The sequence below is a fragment of the Petromyzon marinus genome, chromosome 52, assembly GCF_048934315.1.
Source record: "Petromyzon marinus isolate PM22_M1 ecotype Great Lakes invasive population chromosome 52, UKy_Petmar_22M1.pri1.0, whole genome shotgun sequence".
NCBI classification, from domain to species: domain Eukaryota; kingdom Metazoa; phylum Chordata; class Hyperoartia; order Petromyzontiformes; family Petromyzontidae; genus Petromyzon; species Petromyzon marinus.
In genome coordinates this window covers 2,658,331-2,678,070 of record NC_133718.1, presented here as the reverse complement: position 1 = coordinate 2,678,070, position 19,740 = coordinate 2,658,331, and the positions used below count along the sequence as shown (strand labels likewise).

Below are 19,740 nucleotides of genomic sequence, written 5' to 3'. Positions count from 1 at the left end.
TCATAAAAGATATAAAAATAAAACCCAGTGTGTGGGACTAGGTAGTATAAATGGCCGATGATCGCACCAATCGGTAAACTGCCGAAAAACGAGTCTTCGCTTGGCAACGTTATCTTCAAAACAATTGCACTGACAATAAAATTACAATTTGCAATCTCTAGCCAATCCACTTTTGTGAACGGAAGCCTCCCCCATGCCATGACAGTCATTAGACGACCATACTTCACCATACCGTACTTCACCATACCGGTCAGTACCGGTCGGTGCGGGTTGGTGAAGGGGAAACTTCAGGACCGGTTCATATCACTCGGATATGAAAGCCGGCTCGGCGCACGAGGTGGTGGTGTGGTTAGCTCCACGCTCGGCTACCTTTTTCTGCCCTGTGTTAATGTTTACACGCTGCACCGGGTGCTTACTTAAGGCAGAGTCAACCTAGAGAAGGCCCAGCAACATTTCAGATATCACCCACCACTGATCTTAGCCGTTGACCGACCTTAACACCCCCCGGGTCTCCGGCTTTATAACACGGTGCCCGCTAACCACCGCGCAACCAGCCTCCTCCTCCAGCCGACATGCCAAGCTTTATTATTTTAATTACCTAACCACTCCGTTGTTTCGTTGTAAACCTCACAACAACAAAAAAAACCACGCTCGTGCACACACGCTCGCGCGTCGAAACTCCCCCACCCAGATTGGGGTACGGTGCGGTTTGAGCGATGGGCCGGCCAGCACCAGTACGCGGTAACCCAAACCTCATGCGCTCTGCCAGGCCTTGCGTTAACACCCCATTAAGCAGCCATAATTAGGCGCCCGGCGAGGCTGTCTTGCAATCGGCCACTGCTGGCCGCACGGTGGGGCACGGCCCTAACCCCACTCGACAAGCACGGCCCAGCGGGCCATGGGGTCAAACGGAACCGAGTGGCATTGGGCAGGACGCGTTGTGAGAGAGCGACCGGCGAGAGCCGAGAGACCCCCGTCCCCGCCCCGAGGGGGAGCAAAGCTCCTCAGTAGAGACGGCGGCAGTGCCACGACAACGTTGCGGAGTCGGGAGGCCGCTGCTGGACAGGAGCAACTCGAGAATCCCATCGACGTACTCGCGATAGTTTCCTGTCCACGGCACTCGCCGGCTCTCTTGGCCTTTTCTGCAAGGACTCGGATGTGGGTCATGGCAACGCGGAGAGATCCTTTTTTGGGTTATATTAATGTGTCGTTAAACCCGCCACCGCCCGACACAGCCAATTAGTAAAGATTTGTCACGAAGAACAAAACGTGGCCAATTTCGTGACTAGTACGGCACACCGGTGTGTTGGAGAGTACACACAAAACATTTACAATTGAAGTACATTGAGAGAAACGGATTGTTGTTGGGTCGCAAATGCTGGATAGTTTTAAGACGCCCCCGTCTTAGACTCAGTGACACCGAGGTGACAGCAGGGGTCATATCAGGGTGGAGTGTGGCTGAGGTGGAGGAGGAGGAGGAGGAGGAGAAGGAGGAGGCGGGGGTAGCGTGTAGGAGCAGGACAGCGGTCCGACGCTCGGTGCGTTTTGTTTCACGTCCCTCCTTGGGGTTGGGCCGGGCTCGCGGAATGAGCGGTAATCTCCCGCATCTCAAGTCGGCCGCCCCGAGCTGTTTGCTCAAGCGGGGGCCTCCTCCTCCTCCTCCTTCTCCTCCTCCTCCTCCTTCTCCTCCTCCTCCTCCTCCTCGCCAACGCCCACCGGCCCCAACTGGAGAGCGCCGCCGTCGCCACCGCCGCCGGCAAAAGCGCTCGCATTAGCGCTGTTTATGGCTTTTAAGCCCCCCACCCCCCAAAACCTTCCCCCCCTCCCCCCCCCCCCCAACACACCACCGGAGCATAGAGCAGCAGCAGTGAAAGGGCCAAAGAAGAGAGAACGGGCAGCAGCAGCAGCAGCAGCAGCAGCGTCGCCGCGCCGGCGAGGAGCGACGAGCGAGGTGCAGCGCACCTCCCTTCGGGACGCCGCTGGCGCCGGCCGTCGGGACGCGTCTCCTTCCTCGCCCCCCCCCCACCCCCACCCCCACCCCCACCCCCACCCCCCCCCCGCAGCCTCGGATGGCAAAAGCTGCGACCGAACCGGGGGGGGGGTACATTTCGATGTGTATCTTTGGTCCGCTGAGCTGGTATTTACAACTTTTATGGCTCGCTAATTGTTCCTTTCAATGCCATCTTTAGAGGTTAAATATTACTCTGCCCCCCCCCCCCCCCCCCTGGGGGTGTAAAGGAACCCAAGCCGGTGGTTGCCTCGGAACAACCGCCTCCCTTGAGAGACGGCTGAGCCGGATTTTGAGAAATTCCACCGATGGCACCGAGGAACGGGTGGCTTCTGCCTCGAAAAGCCGGGCGGCAGTGCCGGGGCCAGTAACCTGCAGCTGTGCTATTCCATTACACGCAGCGATACACGGGTCGGTGACATCTGCAGGTATTTCGATACCGGTGCCCACGATAGCGCAAAAGAGTGTGTCGTTCGTAATCGAATCCGGTGAAGGTCAAGAGGTCGTCACGATCGGTAGCGCCCCTCGCCTTTGTTTCCTCACTGCTGCCGGATCTCGGAGTTGTTGCAAAATCGACGGCCAGATTTCCGAGGCCTGCGCTCGCAAATTGGTCATCGACACGACCCTCTCCCGTGAACCGACGCGGCATGACGATGCCTTCATCCAGCAGTGGATTGACACGACTGAACGTTATTAATGTTGTTGCTATTCGGCGTGAATGGAACCTTGAACCCCAACGCGGTGGGAGTCGAGCCGTGGTTGATCTGTGCACTGGGGATCGTCAGGCTGAACACGGCGCTCAGGCGCTACCACGTGATGTCTTCTGGAAATCCTCACCGAGTCTCAAGGTTCGAGTTCAGGAAGGTCCTGCTACACTGTGATGTGTGGCCAACTCCGTGGATGATTGTTGTGCATGTGGTAGCAAAATTGCATGCGGAAAAAAAAAACACTCAAAAGATCCGCACAGATAGGTTTACAAGCCCCTTGCTCGTCTGCCATCTGATCGGCCACCTTGCATGCAGCCCAGCAGGGGTTACGGGAGTTTACAAATCTCTCCGTGATCAACCAACCCTCACTCCAAAGCGTGGGGTCATAGACGTGTCTTGCCACTTACGGTCGCCACCTCCAATTTTTCAAAAAACACCACAATGCTTCATGGGAAGAAGAAGAATATCTGACAATAAGGACCACTCCATGTGAATGCATTGTCCCGAGTGCTGTAGCATTGTTACGTGACTGACAACAACCCGGAACATTTGATGTCCAGTGAAAATGTACAGATTTCCCTGGGAAGAAACCGCCTCCTCGCTCAACAAGAGGAACAGATCCTGGGAAAAACGGGACTGGTAGCATCCCCCTGCGCCACCACGCGTGGCTCAGTAGCTGCCCAGAAACGTGTGGGCAGCAGAGACTCGGCATGCTGCGAGCCGGCACGGTTTGGGGTGGCACGCCGCCCTGGCTCCCGTTCCCGGCGCGGCGCTGAAGCACCTGGGAGCCCTTGAACCCAAGACCCAGGTGGGGGCGCCCTGGAAGAACATGACATCGGAGGCTTCAGATATTCTTCTTCTCACAACCGCCCTCACGTCTCCCATAACTGCCCCCCACCATCCCCCCACCACCCCTCCACCATCCCCCCACCATCCCCCCACCATCCCTTAACCTGGTGGTTCCAAAACACAGTAATACGCAACATGAAACAAATGCGTTGCTAACACCGCGTAGACGAGAGACGTTGACATGCGATCTCTCTGTGTACTGTGGCCTGAGTAATCTGGGTGGGGGTGAGGTGGGGGGGGGCGGGGGGGGGGCTCAACGGCCTGGAGGTGGTAGGGGGGGGGGTTTGTGGGGACCAGCCGGTGATCTCGATTAGGGGGCCCACCGTACCAGAGAGGTTGAGAACCGCTGACCTAACCCCACCCCGCAGCGTTCACCCAAGTGCCCGTCACCTCCCCCTATCACCTCCCCCCTCACCCCCCCCCCACCTCCCCCCCCCACCCCGCCCACCAGCTGATGTCGTTAACGGCCAGGGCAGCAGTCATTAGCCACGCCTCATAGGCCTCTCCATCTGAAGCCCGGGCTAAACTGCCCGGCGTTTACGCCCGTATGAGTTTCTTTTAACTGAAGAAATAAAAAAAAATGGGAACATTGCTGATTTTTACGGCTTGGGTTTCCAACTGCGCTGGAGCGTTGCGGCGGTGGCGGCAGTGGCGTTGTCGTCGTGGAGCCAATTTCCGTTAAGCGCTTCGCCCGTTCCGCGAAAAAATTTCGCGCATTGCAAATTGTTTAACTGTCATTCAGGCGAGTTTTTCGCAACTGGGCGACGAACGATGCCGTCGGTTAAAAGCCGATTCGTGCTCTCGCGATCAAACGCGGCGCATTGCCCGCGCGAGTTTAGATCGTTTCTTTGGCTGCGTGTGTCGCGCGTGCGGTTGCTGTGCGGGAATCCCTCCCTGCATTCCGGGCGCGACACCGTGCCCCGATTCGTCGGTTAGAACGATTGTCGCGCTCGGGATTCGTGGATGGTGTGTCCATGCGTGATTTTTTGAGGACCGGTTATTTCCGATTGACGTACAAATCATATGCAATCGCACACGAGCTGTACTCAATGAGAAATGGTACAAATGAGACTGAGACCAAATGAAGAGCGTGCTGAATCAAATCGCGCCCCCGAGTCACCGACCGGTTCGAGGGCCGGATGATTACGCTTCTACGACCAGCTCACACTGGAGCTGTGCAGAGCGCCCGATCCCTACGTTGTCCTTCGTTCGCCCAACGTACCGTTGCATTTTAACGCAGCACCTTTGAACTTGCGCACGTGCATACGTAATGCGCGCAAACGAGCGAGCGAGTGCACGTGAGCGAGTGGGCGCTCGAGCGAGTGAGTTAACGAATTTGCAAGCGAGCGGGCGAGCCAACGGGCGAGCGAGCGGTGCGAGCGGGTTGCGACGGGCAGTCGTTCCCTAGGCAGCCTCGAGGGAGACGCTGCCGATGAAGCAAGAAGCGATGGATTTTCTGGACGGTGACCACATCTCGCCCGTATGATCTGATTAGGATCTCACGGAAACTGATTAGACGGGGATGGGGGGGGGGGTTGTTGGTGGGGTGGGTGAGGGGGGTCGCTCTGATGTTTCTCTAAGTACACCCCACACCTGCGTCTTGGCGCCCTGCACGCCCCTGCGGCTGAAGGCCTCGGCCGTGCCTCTGATGAGCAAGGGGGGGACGCGGGCCGCGGTATGGAGCCTCCGTTGGAATTGTGATACGGCAGCAGGCTGCTGATGAGACCCAGAGGTGGGAACCCGTGGAATACGACCGAGCCACGGGATGCAGCGTCTACGGTATTTTTTTAATGCTTTCCACGCAGAGTTGAAAGCGATTATGCGTTAACTCCGTCTGTCCATCTGTATTGGGGATGATCATGATAACTCATGAATGTGAATTCCTGCAGTCACGAAAGCTTTAAATCAAGCTTTAACTCTCATGAAGATGATCAATTAGAAAAGCAGCTGAATTGGTCAAACGGTTGGCCCAGAGTTGGATGGTAAAAGCCAGCACCTCCACCGTGGGTAGCACACGGAGCTAAGCGTCGGACGTCATCCCAAAGGATGCGCGGCGCGTGGGAGAGCAACGGAGCAGCGCACGACCACAAACAGCTGTGCTGTGGCTAGCCGCAGAGAGAGTTGGGGGGGGTGGGAGCGGTGAAACGGCAGCGAGGAGGTAACTGGCGAGCACCCTGTGAGAAGCGGGGCTTCTTGGCGGCCGGGAACGTAGGTGGGTTGCTACGTGTGCTGGCCACTCACCTGCTCACCTGCCCGCTCACCCAAGCCACCCACTCGCCCCGCTCGCCAACCATATTCTGGTGGCCGCGTGCGTCGTGCACAGCACTAGATACGACCGACAGATGACAAACAATCGCAGATGTAGATCCCAATGTAAAATGCGGTCAAGGCACAGCCCAGCAATTGTTTTGCACACCCCACTGCTGGCATGGAGGGCCTGCACCAAACGGAGCTGTGGAGGGTACTTTGTCCTGCTTGTTCACGCTCGCTTTGGAAGATGTGCCAGTACCCACACTCTACCCTACCATGCGCGACGCGGCTGATCGAGTAACCGTGCTCGTCAGAGCAGTGCCGTCGTGGTTCATGGACTGAGCTATGATCCCATTGAAAAACAGCACAAGCGGCATTTACGACACTGAACCTGTCCCAGCCCTGCACTGAGTAGACATTGCGATCTTGGTTCATCAGCGATGGCGAGACCAAGGCGGCCGGGCCTGTTTTCCCGGCCACACCCCACCGCTCCGGCCTTACTAGGCACATCGCGAACAGCACTGGCCCCGACAGTTTCCGTAGAGGCCGCACGGGGCGGCGTGTTTTTTTTTGTCTCCGTCCCCCTTGGGTTCGCAGAACCCCGCGGACCAGGTGGCGTTCCAGCTGAGCGGCGGGTTCGAGAGCCTCGGCCAAATCCTGCAGGTGATCGCGTCGGCCAGCTCGCCCAACACCATCACGCGCATCCCCTTCAAGTGAGACGCGCGCCACCGCACGCACGCGCACGCACGCACACACGCAGCAGTAGCACGTGCGGGCACAGCAATGAGAGCAATGGTGGTGCAGGACAACAGCACGTGGCGCACGCAACTGCAAAGGACATGAACACTGGTGGCGGTTGCGAAAGAAACGAAGTCCGGCCCGGGTTTTCAGGTCTCTGGAGATAATGCGTGCAGGTGGATTGCACGAGCAGGGACACGCAGAGGTTCACATAGAGATGCACAGAGTCACATAGAGACCCAGAGGTCCACATAGATCCCCCACAGCAGTGACACCCAGAGGTTCACATAGTGAACCGCAGGCTCGCATAGAGACCCACAGACTCGCATAGCGACCCAGAGGCCCATATTGAGAACCACAGACTCACATAGAGACCCACAGACTCGCATAGCGACCCAGAGGTCTATATTGAGAACCATAGACTCACATAGAGACCCGCAGGCTCACATAGACACCCAGAGGGCCATATTGAGAACCACAGACTCACATAGAGACCCACAGACTCGCATAGCGACCCAGAGGTCCACATCGAGACCCACAGACTCACATAGATACCCAGAGGTTCACATAGAGATGCATAGACTCACATAGAGACCCAGAGGTCCACACAAAGACCCACAGCAGTGACACCCAGAGGTTCACATAGAGACCCACAGACTTACATAGCGACCCAGAGGTCCACATAGAGACTCACAGACTCACATAGAGATCTAAAGACTCGCATAGAGACCTACAGACTCACATAGAGATCCAAAGACTCACATAGAGAACCACAGACTCACATAGAGACCCAGAGGTCCACATCGAGAACCACAGACTCGCATAGAGACTCGCATAGAGACTCACAGATTCGCATAGCAACCCATAGGTTCACATAGGGACCCAGAGACTCACATAGAGACCCACAGACTCACATAGAGACCCACAGACTCACATAGAGACCCACAGACTCGCATAGAGACTCAGACTCGCATAGGGACCCACAGACTCACATAGCAACCCATAGGTTCACATAGATATCCACAGACTCAACATAGAGACCCAGAGGTCCACATAGAGACCCACAGACTTGCATAGAGACCCAGTGGTCCACATAGAGACCCACAGACACAGATAGAGACCCAGTGGGTCATATAAAGACACAAGAAACTCGATGTCTTCATCATGGTCTTTGTGACATTGATCATCATCATCGTAACAACATTCAGATGGTCATTTTGGTGATCGTCATCATCTTGGTGACAGTGCTCACACTGATATCGATCACCATTGTAACAATGTCTTGGTTATCGTCATCATCGTAACGGTCCCATCATTTTGGTCATCATCGTTATCATCAGTGTCGTTGTCATTACGGTCATAATCACACTGAAATTAATTGTTATAGTCCGATCATAATCGTCGCATTACTACCTAATTAACATTGACGATCATTTTAAGAGTCACGTGATTATTTGATTCATCGTAATCGCAGCCGCGTGATAATTGTTTTCCTTAACCGCGGTTATCGCATTGAAGCCCCCCCCCCTCCCCCCCCATCATCAATTTCTCCGGGAACTTTCCTCCCGTGCGCCGCGCGGAATTTCCCCTAAAGAAAACATCCCTCAAAGTCGCGTCGCGCATCGCCCCACGTACCCTGGCGACGTTGCCGTCTCGTTGACTTTGTCCGGCCGCGCGATGGACGGATGGGGGGGAAGGGGGGTGGGGGGTTTTCAGGCAGACGAAAAAATGCGTCAAATTTCCCCCCCCCCCCCCCCCCCCCCACGGCCCCCCTCCACCCGCCCCGCCCTGCCCCCCCCTCGCCTTTATTTTCGTAACCTTCGGAAGCGAAAGCAGTGGTGCGGTTTGTTCCAATTTTTGTTGCGCGCCTTTTGTCGTTTCTGGTCTCGGGACGAAGAGACACACGCGCACGCACGCGCGCGCACGCACAAAAAAAATGAGGAGACACGTTCGGCTGTTAAATTATTTTTGCGCCGCCCGCTCAACGTTTTTTTGCCGACGGTTCCGTTTGCGTTCCACGCTGGTGGGCGCGGGGCTAGCCGCGACAAGTCGGGCCGCCCGGCATTAGCGCCGCGCCGTAAAACAACAAGAGAGGGCCAGCGAGCCGGCCAAGCCTGTCCACCGAGCGAGCCTCGGCGCTCGGCCGTCGGCGGTGAGTGAACGTGAACAAGTTGGGCGAGTGCGATGACGTTCACGGTCTCGCGGAAATTGCGTGGATCATTTGGTGGTGAACGTGAAAGCGATGAAGACTGCGATGAAAATAAATGGAGGAGGCGTGTTCCGGCAAAAGACGACGATGATGGCCATAATATCCCTGTGTCCTATAATGATCGTCGTTTTCAAATAGATACAGTGAGGGAGACAAGTATTTGATCCCCTGCTGATTTTGTACGTTTGCCCACTGACAAAGAAATGATCAGTTTATAATTTTAATGGTTGGTTTATTTGAACAGTGAGAGACAGAATAACAACAAAAAAATCCAGAAAAACGCATGTCAAAAATGTTATAAATTGATTTGCATTTTTATGAGGGAGTATTTGACCCCCTCTGCAAAACATGACTTAGTACTTGGTGGCAAAACCCTTGTTGGCAATCACAGAGGTCAGACGTTTCTTGTAGTTGGCCACCAGGTTTGCACACATCTCGGGAGGGATTTTGCCCCACTCCTCTTTCCAGATCTGGCTGAGGGAAGGAGGTTCTCACCCAAGATTTGACGGTACATGGCCCCGTCCATCGTCCCTTTGATGCGGTGAAGTTGTCCTGTCCCCTTAGCAGAAAAACACCCCCAAAGCATAATGTTTCCACCTCCATGTTTGACGGTGGGGATGGTGTTCTTGGGGTCATAGGGAGCATTCCTCTTCCTCCAAACACGGCGAGTTGAGTTGATGCCAAAGAGCTCCATTTTGGTCTCATCTGACCACAACACTTTCACCCGGTTGTCCTCTGAATCATTCAGATGTTCATTGGCAAACTTCAGACGGGCATGTATATGTGCTTTCTTGAGCAGGGGGACCTTGCGGGTGCTGCAGGATTTCAGTCCTTCGCGGCGTAGTGTGTTACCAATTGTTTTCTTGGTGACTATGGTCCCAGCTGCCTTGAGATAATTGACACGATCCTCCCGTGTAGTTCTGGGCTGATTCCTCACCGTTCTCTTGATCATTGCAACTCCACGAGGTGAGATCTTGCATGGAGCCCCAGGCTGAGGGAGATTAACAGTTCTTTTGTGTTTCTTCCATTTGCGAATAATCGCACCAACTGTTGTCACCTTCTCACCAAGCTGCTTGGCAATGGTCTTGTAGCCCATTTCAGCCTTGTGTAGGTCTACAATCTTGTCCCTGACATCTTGGAGAGCTCTTTGGTCTTGGCCATGGTGAAGAGTTTGGAATCTGATTGATTTATTGCTTCTGTGGACAGGTGCCTTTTATACAGGTAACAAGCTGAGATTAGGAGCACTCCCTTTCAGAGTGTGCTCCTAATCTCAGCTCGTTACCTGTATAAAAGACACCTGGGAGCCAGAAATCTTTCTGATTGAGAGGGAGTCAAATACTTATTTCCTTCATTAAAATGCAAATCAATTCATAACTGTTCAAATAAACCTACCATTAAAATTATAGACTCATCATTTCTTTGTCAGTAGGCAAACGTACAAAATCAGCAGGAGATCAAATACTTTTTCCCTCACTGCAGTAATAATGCAACGATAATGAGGACGCTCATTATCAATTGACTGTGATGGTGATATTTGGTGTCACGCTGACCATGGTGGTGATGATGGAAGTGATCATGATGATGATCACAAATGATAGGACCGCTGTTGCTGCCTTCTAAAGAAGGCAGTTATTTAGTTTTAACAATGCATGCTACTACCTGTTCTGATGTGTGGACCAACGTACACACTGGCAAAGGGCGCAAGGCAGCATGGAGAGGTGCATTTTTATGTTTTGGGCCGAGGGAACGTGGCCGAGACTAAAATCCACAGCGGAGGTGGGGCGATGAGATCAGCTTGGGTTCAGCAGCTGGATGGGCCCTTATGTTGTGAGACCGCGAATGACATGGAGAGGGCTTGGGAAAGCCTTCATTCAAATGTCTCGTGGCTGAGAACGATGATTGCCTTATGGGTGGCTACGGATAGCTTTAGAAACCACGTGCAAGTGGTGAGCAATTGAACCGAGGTTACTGAGAATGCGGCGCAGCGTGCAAAACCGCTGCACCACCACTCTGCAGCACGCACACAAAGGCGGAGATCCCCCGTATAGCCTACACAGCCAGTTGGGGGGGGGGGGGGCATATGCTGTCAGCGAGCACCTATGAAGGTCGACATGGCGCACCAGGGGTAGTGTGGCTAGCATCGTGTCCTACCACCTTTGTCTCCCTGTGTTTTGTGTTTTACACACCGCAACAAGTACTTACAGCCGAGTTAACTCAGTACCATTGGAGGTATAGGCGACTCATGTTAGCCATGGCCGGGAATTGAACTCGGGTCACCAGGTTCGGGGGGCAGCATGCTAACCACTGCGCCACCGCTTCTGCAGATATACAAAAAAACATAGACAAAGATCACCCGCATAGCCTTTAACAGACTGTTGGGGAAAATGCTGATCGCGAGCACCTGTGAAGGCCGGCACGGCACACGAGGGGGGTGGCAGGCCAGCACCACGCGATGTTTACACACCGCATCAGGTACTCATTTAATGCTGAGTCGACCTACGGGAGCCCCAGGACCGGTTCAGATAATGGTCACTGGCGTTGGTCGTGAGCGGGAATTGAACTCGGGTCGCCGGGTTCATAGCGCGGCACGCGAACCACTACATTACCGCTCCCCACACAGTCTTTGACAGATACACACGCACAAAGACACACACACACACACACGTCCTCTCGCGCACACAAGCACACACACACACAAGCACACACACACACACAGACGCAAACTTGCATGCGCGCGCGCACATGTGCACGTGCGCCCGCACTGAGCTCATAAGCGCGTGAAGTGCAGACCCTCGCGCGGCGCACAAGCGGCTCCGTGGGCGAGTCGCATCAGACGGCGGCGCACAAAGAGGCAGCCACGCGTTTTGATGGCTCGGAACAAGCTCGTGGGGCCTCACTGCTGCCGGTGTCTCGTGCCCCACCGCCTCCCTCGCCGGCACGCCCGCCACCATGCAGCCGTGCCTCTCCAAGTCTCTCCGTCGCGCGCAACTATGCCCCACCGAGGCCACGGCGGAGTCAGGGGGCGGGCGACTCAACCGCACGTGCCCAATGCCACCACCGCCTCCCTTCGAAGGTGGTGATGGCGGAAAGCTGGGGGGGGGGGGCTCTCTATTACCCGCTTGGACGCCGCGTGTGATGTATTCTAACTTCTTGAGGCTGTGAGAGATGGATGGGGCTCTTGGGGATGGCCGTAATGCAGCAGTGGACGGGACGGATCATGGCTGGTAATGACGGTGGCCAATTATTGGGGGGGGCTAAGGAGGGCATCGGCACCAATGCTGTCCCGAGCGATTGGCTTTGTTTCACGTCGCCCCATGCCGGCCGGTGCTCCGTCGCCATCGGTAGCTCCCACGTTTTTGGGGGAGATTCTTGTTCCCTCCCCCACCCCAATTCCCCCCTCCCTCCCCCACCACCACCCCCCCTTCCCCTCTCCATTGATTCCACCGCTCGAAAGGAGAGCCAGATTTTTTCGCCAAAGCGAGTGTCCGATTCCGAACGGGCGGCGGTGGGAAGCCGTGCGTTGGAGCCTTCGTGGCTGCGGGCGGCTCGACAGCCCCGCGGCGGATGAAGCGTGCTCGGGGGGGGGGGGGTGGGGGGGGGAGAGGCAAATCCGGGTAACCACCGCACTCGGAGAGCCTCCTCCCCGGCGTATTGTTCGTCGCCGAAGCCACGCGCGGAGGCAACGGAAACATAATTGCGCCTGCTCTCGACGTGCGTGCTCCCACTCACTCGTCCGTTCGTTCGTCCGCTCATTCGTCCTTTCCCGGGCTCCAATCCCAGCCGCGGCTGACATCGGTGGCGAGTGAAACCTGAACCGGTTGTGGGCGCGCGCCCCCTCCCCCCGCTTTGCGACCCGCACTGACCAACGAGGTGATGTACGGTCAAACAATCCCCAGGACTGACGAGGCGTGCAGATGGCCCACGTGCAGCAGCGGATTGACACATGCGGCTGTAATTGCGTATCGTGTATACATCAACAAGAAAAAGTTGCAGCCCCTTTGTCAATTGACTGTTGCATGAAAGCCGACCTTCGCTGTCTCGGCCACGGTGATTGCTCGCTCGCTCGTACTTTACCACGCTGGCCAGCGCGGGCTACGGACGACGGTTGCATGCGCTTGCCCCGCTTGCTTGCGATATCGCTCGCCCATCGATGTTCGCCGTGCGCCGGGCGATCCCAAGTTCGTAGCGCCGCCGCCGCGCCAAACCGCCGCTCCGCGTCTCCTCTTTGTACTCGCCCTCGCTATTTGTCTTTTGAGATGCATTCATCCTCGGCATCGCCGCGTTGCGCTCCCGTGATTAGCATGTCGGAGACGGTGCTTCACGAGCAGCCTGCCATTGCGTTTGATGGAACTCTTTTTGTGCTCCACGGTGTCACTCTCAAAAAGCTTTCGATGGCCCGCCGCCGCACGTGAAATGTGCTCCCTGTGTACCCTCGCAAAATGCAAAGACATAGATTCCCCCCTTTTCAGCCTAAGAGATCACGGGGGGCAAGCGCGAGCACCAATGAAGGCCTGTGGGCATGGTGTGGCCAGTGCCACGCCCGGCCGCCTTTGTCTTCCCCGGTGCTGACGTTTAGTACGTTACACCTAGTTGAGGCCCAGGACCTTTTCACACATTCATCACCGATGTTGGCCGTGAGTGGGAATCCAACTGGGGACACCGGGTCCGTAGTTTAGTGCGCTAATCACCGCGCCACCGCTCCTCGTGCGCGCACACACGCGCACACACGCGCACACACACACACAAAGAACTCGAGAGAAATGAAGGGACGAGGATGAAGATGATGCGGGCGGCCCCGCTCCTGTCCTGGCGACCCTCTCGGTGCGGAACCGGGGGAGCGCCGAGAGAGCACTTGTCACCGCAGCCCGCGTCGCCCGCACAACGAGGCGGCGGGGCGAGCACGGAGGGGCTGCCCCCTCTACCCCCCCCCCCACCCACCCTCCCGCTCGCGATTCACAGAGCCCCTGGCCGCCCCCCACGGAGAGCGTCATTTATTACGAGATCAAAGGTGGAGCGCTAGATTACCTACGAGAGCGGCTCTCTTTATTTCTTGCTGCTCCACTCCATCCTTTAATAATATTATTACTGTCAGCATCATTGTCGCGCTCCTCCTCGTTATTTTTATTTTTATTATCATCATCTTCCTTTCTTTGCCCCGGGCGCCTCTCGTTGTTGCATTCGTTCACTCGCCTGCCCGCTCGCTCGCTCGCTCGCTCGCTCACTCACTTGCCCGCACGTGCAGGAGATTGCTTTGTTGTTCATGTCCAGGCCACCTTTGGTGTAATGCATTAGCGAGGACAGCTCCCCCTGGCTCTTCAGACACCCCCCACCCCCCCACCATCACCACCAGGAGGAGGCATCTGAGTGGTGGGGGGGGGGGGGGGCTGTTTTGGTTGACGCTCATTAAGCGGGGTTATTTATTCATCGTCGTTGTCCATCGTCGCACGGTAGTTTCCCCGCACTGCGCTACCGTCCCAGTCGCACGGGTTCAGCTCCTCACCGCGTGCGTGTCGGCCTTCGCCGCTCGCCAACAGCGCTTTCCTCCCGGGCTCGGCGGCTTGCACGAGCCACGGGGGTGGTGGTGGGGGGGGGGGGGGCTCCAGACCCAGGCCACCACCACGGCACGGAACCAGGAACGACGGGAGGCCAGGCAGATCGAATGCGAGGAGCGCCGCAGAACGCCAATCGCTTTATTTGCAAGTCGTGGCGAGAGGCTCCCGTGACAAAATATCCCTTTTGCAATTGAGACCTGGCGGCAAAACAATCAAGGTCGAGATGTTATCACTGCTGCTACTATTGATGCCACCACACTGCTAGGTTCCACAGCTGGGGCAAAGTTGACGCCTGACCTCTTCGGGTCTGACCTCACGTTATCTGACCATCTGGCTTCTCTTGAGTCTTCTCATTGGTAGCGTCGCAAATTGTGATCGCAACACTGCGCCGAGAATGACGGAGAGCCCCGTGTGGCGAACTCCTAATGGCCAGCGTCACGGCAAAGATGTTTTTGGGCTTGCACTTGACAACCGCAATTGCCCACGCCCGGAACACAAGCACCACACGTGACCTACCTAACTGCGGGGGCGCACATTTATCCTGCTGGGTGGGATTTAATTTAATAAATGAGTGCCATTATTTCAAAGGTGAGGTCATTATTCGTGATGAAACCGCACTAAAACCTTCACATTGCAAACGGCCGGTTCGACTTCGATTTAACGGGGGAGTCGCCCTCCAGCCGTGCCCGCGTCGAACTCAGATATGGCTTTTGGGCGGCCGGGCGCGAGAGCGCCGTACCGCGCAGGGAGCCAGACCGCCGTGGCAGATGTCACCGCGGATCTGCTTTCCCCTAAACGACGGGTATCGTCCGCCCGTTACAAAATACGCGCGCATCTGCCAGTCCGCGAGAAAACGGATCAATCTGATAAAAGCCAGGGGCTCGGAGGGAAATCTGCGGAAGTACGGCAAAGAGATGACAGGCTCGAGAGAAATGTGTTTTTTTATGGTTTTGTAGGAGAGGCTGGTGAGCCTAAACAGAAGTTATTGTTTGGGTACATCACGTGACTACAGACGTTATATGACGGACAAGCTGGTTGATGCAAAATTAAATATAATCAGAACACTGTTCTGTCTCTCCACATTAAAATTAAACATTTTCTAGGCCAGTAGCCTGTTGTCTTTCCAGACCAAATGTAATCCAGCAGCAGTATCTGTTTAATGAGGCAAACTCTGGACCGGAATCGACCGTCTAAGTATCATCAGCAGAGTCAGGCTTGTTAAACAGATGCTGCAGGATGACCACATGTGATTCGCAAGACCGCTGCATATAAACGATGGGACCCCGTTCATCTCAAAAAACAATCCGCGCCCACAAACCCGTAATGCTGTGCTGTGTATCAAAATTGTTGAAAGTACTCTCATTGATTTAGCTTGCAAAAGTACAATTAAACATCTCGCCATAGTGGCTAGGAGATGTGTACTACCTCGCCTGGTATACAGGAGGTCATGGGTTCGATCCCGACCCTGATGTCTGCTGTATAGTTGGAGTTTGCGTGTCTCTCTCCCCGTGCTTTCGTGAATTTTATCCGGGTCCTCCGGTTTTTCCCTCCGCATTTAGAAACATGCGTTTCAGAGTCTTTGGCTGCTATACATTTCCATGTGATAAGCCACTTCGTTAAGCCCTCATTTGTGGCCAGGTCCCTTCTGAAGAAGAGCTATATAGTTCAGTGGGCCTTACCTGGTAAAAAAAAAAAACAGTTTAAACACCTTCAATTAAATTGAATAATGTAACACTATTAGAATTATTTTTTTTACTTTATGATCTCCAAGCGGATATTTGGTTGCATCCCATGAATTTGTGGGTCCTTGAGTTGCTTGGGGCCCTAAACCTCGCACCACCACTGCAAGACCGGTCGGCCTTCAGTCCGTTGTCTTTATTTGCCGCAGTAGCAACAGCTTCCTGACGAAACAGAGTTGAAGGAAGGACTCGAGCCAAAATAATCCAAACCTCTCTCGTCTCGGCGAGTCCACCTCGCAGACGCACGACGGTGAAACCCGTCGAAAGCGCACACAAAGAACATGACCGTTCACGATTTGCGGAATCGACGCGCAAATTATTCGCCACCTCGCTTGGGGAGGCCTTCAGCCAGCAGTGGAATGATTCACAGCCGACGGATGTTTCAAACAAGGCTAGCGAAGCGGACGAGGGTCTGCAAATTGGAGGGCCGACAAAAATTGAAACGATACAGAAGAATTTCGATTTAAAGCTTTCGTGACTGCAGGGATTCACATTCTTGGATCCCTGTTTCCCTTCTACGTGACTTTACCGACAGAACCAAGAATATGATACAGAAGAAGTGAGGCGAGGAAGGAACCGATTCATGGAATTGACGATCCGTTCAATTGCTAGGTGGGGGGTGGGGTGGGGCGTACGAGTCGTGGACATCTTGGGCCCCGCTCGGCCTTGCGCGCGCTGCCGCCGCACAGCGCCCGCCGCACCCTGAAGCTTGCTGACTGCGGCCGCGGCTTACGATGGACGGCGCCCCAGGCGGTCGCTCAGGAGAGAGGACCTCGGCGTTAGCGGTCACTCCAGAGACAAAGACAGCGATCCCTCGTTTAGCGTTACAGCCTGTCACGAGAAGTGCTGTTGGCGAGCGGCTATTAAGGGCTTCCGCGGAATTCCGGGGAGGAGAGGAGGTTGAGGGAGGGGGGTGAGTGGGGAGCGGTGTGGCAGAGGCCACGCACGGCCCGCTCAGTGGCCCTAACCGTTGCACCAGTACCGAGATATTATTTTGTGACCGCACAGTGCCGAACACCGAATTCTCTGGATTATAAGGACGCTCTGTAAATCGAGGACGCTGGGGTAATTTTGGGAAAGCCGGAGGAGACAAAGGTGTAAAATATAAAGTTACAAAGTATGTTGAATGGACGCTGGGGAAGAAATGTGTGTGCCGAGCAATCCTGGAGAATACAGTCATGGGGCAAGTGGCTTTGCGTTGGTAACAAAGTTGTTAGCTGTACCCAGTGCCAATAAAGTTATACAAATTTGGTAATAATGGTGGATGCGGCTGTGACGGTAACGAACGCCACACGCCGGATTGCAAGACGCACGCCCAAAACGTGATAAAAAATAAGCCGGTGTTTTATAATTTGGGGGAGAGGGTATTTGCGTGTTTAGAGTCGACCTCGAGCCTTGGTCCGCAAGGCCGTGGGAAGCGCTCCGTGGAACCGTTGCAGAGCTCGGCGAGTTCCTTCGCAACGCATTTCTTGCTCCTGCGCTGCGATTCGCAAGACATTTCTTCGGCTTGAGGCTGCTCCGTGGCTTCATAACGGTTGGGAACCACCGCTCCGGAGGAAGCCCAGGTTAGGTTTTGAATACAAAATGAGCTGCTGTTATGAACGTAGCTTCATGCCCAGGAGTTGAGCAAAGGTTGCTGGATCCCAAGCAGAGTTCACGATGATGGTGGTGGTGGCGGCGACGGTGGTGGTGGCGGTTTGTGATGGTGGTGGCGGCGGCGGTGGCGGTGGTGGTGGTGGTGGTGGCGGTGGCGGTGGTGGTGGCAGCGTCGGTGGTGACGTTGGCGGTGGAGGCAGCGGCACCGCCAGTGCCTTCGTTGTCGTTACGGGCGTGGGGGTCGTGTCTCTTGAATGGGATTAGCGCTCGGCGAGATTCAGGGCGCGCCGCTGCCCTGGGGGATGCGGGTGAGCTGGCGTGCGTCCGCAGAGATGAGACGCGGGCGGCACTCGCAGGCCACGGTAAATATTGTGCCTCCGTCTAATTCCCCCCACCCCCCCTCCCCCGTGTGTGTGTGTGTGTGTCTCCCGCTCTCGCGCAGGCAGAGAGGTCGGCCCTTCTAGCCCCCAAGGCAACAGTTGGATTTCACTTGATAGCCACACGATTCTGGCCAAGAATCGAACCATTTTCGTCTTTTTTCGGCTTTTGGTTTCGTTTTTTTACGACGGTGTCAATATGTACAGCATCCCAATGCAACCGCATGCATCACCACAGTAAAGGAAGTACATTGGGGTAGAATGGGAGTTGGGGGGAGTGCCGGGGGTGACGGGAGTCAGGAGAGGGAAGCATTGGAGAATTGAGGGCAGCGGTCTCGTTCGCTCCTTAAGCCAAACTGTAACATGAGCATGATGTGCATGCACATGTAAAGGCAAAGGTGCAGCCCTGAATTATGGTTGGAGTCTGTCGGCCACATCTAAAACTGTTCGGGGGGGTGTCTAAACCCCCCCCCCCCGAGAGCGTGGGGGTCTCTATGTTCATCAGACGGTGATGGGAAATTCCACATTCCTACGGTGGACGCTCGGTGACTACACAGAGCATAGCACTGTGTATCTCTTCGTCTTACCTCGTGAACACGCGCGGAGGCGGGGGGGGGGGGGGGGCGGTGATTGACGCAGTCCATCATCCCTCCGGGGGTCGATAAAATAGCTACCGCTTTGTGCGGAAAGTTAACAGTGGCTGTGCTGCTGAGAAACCGCCCCTCCGCCGCAGGAGCGTGGCAATGCCACCTCTGGCTCTGCAGGTCCGGGGTGCGAGCGAGCGATGCTTGTTTTTGAGAGCGGCGGAAACTCCGTTTGCGCTTTGGGGGGGGGGGGGGGGGGGGGGCTCGTCGCATTGCCCGGCGTCTTCGCCGGCTCCGAACCCCCCCCCCTTGCGAGCCTCTTCACGTGTTGCTCGAGCATGCATCGCTGGGGCGGAGAGGGAATGCCTGCCTGATCTCCAGGCTTAGTGAGGGTTAATCCCCACCAACATAGCCATCTGTTACACTCGCCCTCCTGCTCCTGCTATGCCGCACGTGGCAATGGGCTGGCTCAGATTAATACAGCAGCCTCGCCCCCCATTCCTCCCACCACGGTCCACCGTCGTCCCCCATGCAACCAAACCCAACGCACACGTTTGTGTTTCGCGAGTCCATCCTCCTTTGATGCGTTGCCACCGCCACACGCGCACGTGGCACAGTTACCTTCCTGGGTTGGGGTTGCCGGCCAACGACGAGGATGACGGTGGTGATGGAGGAGGTGGTGGTGTTGGTGGAGGGGTGGTGGTGGTGGTGGTGGTGGAGGGGTGGTGGTGGAGGAGGTGGTGGTGGTGGTGGTGGAGGTGGTGGAGGGGTGGTGGTGGTGGAGGTGGTGGTGGTGGTGTTGGTGTTGGTGGAGGGGTGGTGGTGATGGTGGTGGAGGAGGTGGTGGTGGTGGAGGGGTGGTGGTGGTGGAGGGGTGGTGGTGGAGGTGGTGGTGGTGGTGGAGGAGGTGGTGGTGGTGGTGTTGGTGGAGGGGTCGTGGTGGTGGAGGGAGGTGATCGTGATGGAGGTGGTGGTGGAGGGAGGTGATAGTGGTGGAGGTGGTGGTGGTGGTGTGCGTTTGGGCTGTAAGCGAGTGGTGGGTGGACCTCACTTTGGTCGTGGTTGTCGGGGTAATGTGCCGTACGCCTCTCCGACGACGTGCCCATGGGGCCGTCACCGCGAGATGCGCGC

The 19,740-nt window shown here is 55.9% G+C and overlaps 1 protein-coding gene across 7 annotated transcripts in view; it reads left to right on the top strand.

Annotated features, from left to right (window-relative positions):
• SCAPER (S-phase cyclin A associated protein in the ER) overlaps nt 1-19,740 on the top strand; it is a 219,358-nt gene that overhangs the window by 152,969 nt on the left and 46,649 nt on the right. For all 7 annotated transcript variants that reach the window (XM_076075118.1, XM_076075117.1, XM_076075115.1 and 4 more), the window contains one exon: nt 6,412-6,527. In XM_076075118.1, coding sequence (XP_075931233.1) covers nt 6,412-6,527 — 116 coding nt within the window. The remainder of the gene's footprint in view (nt 1-6,411; nt 6,528-19,740) is intronic.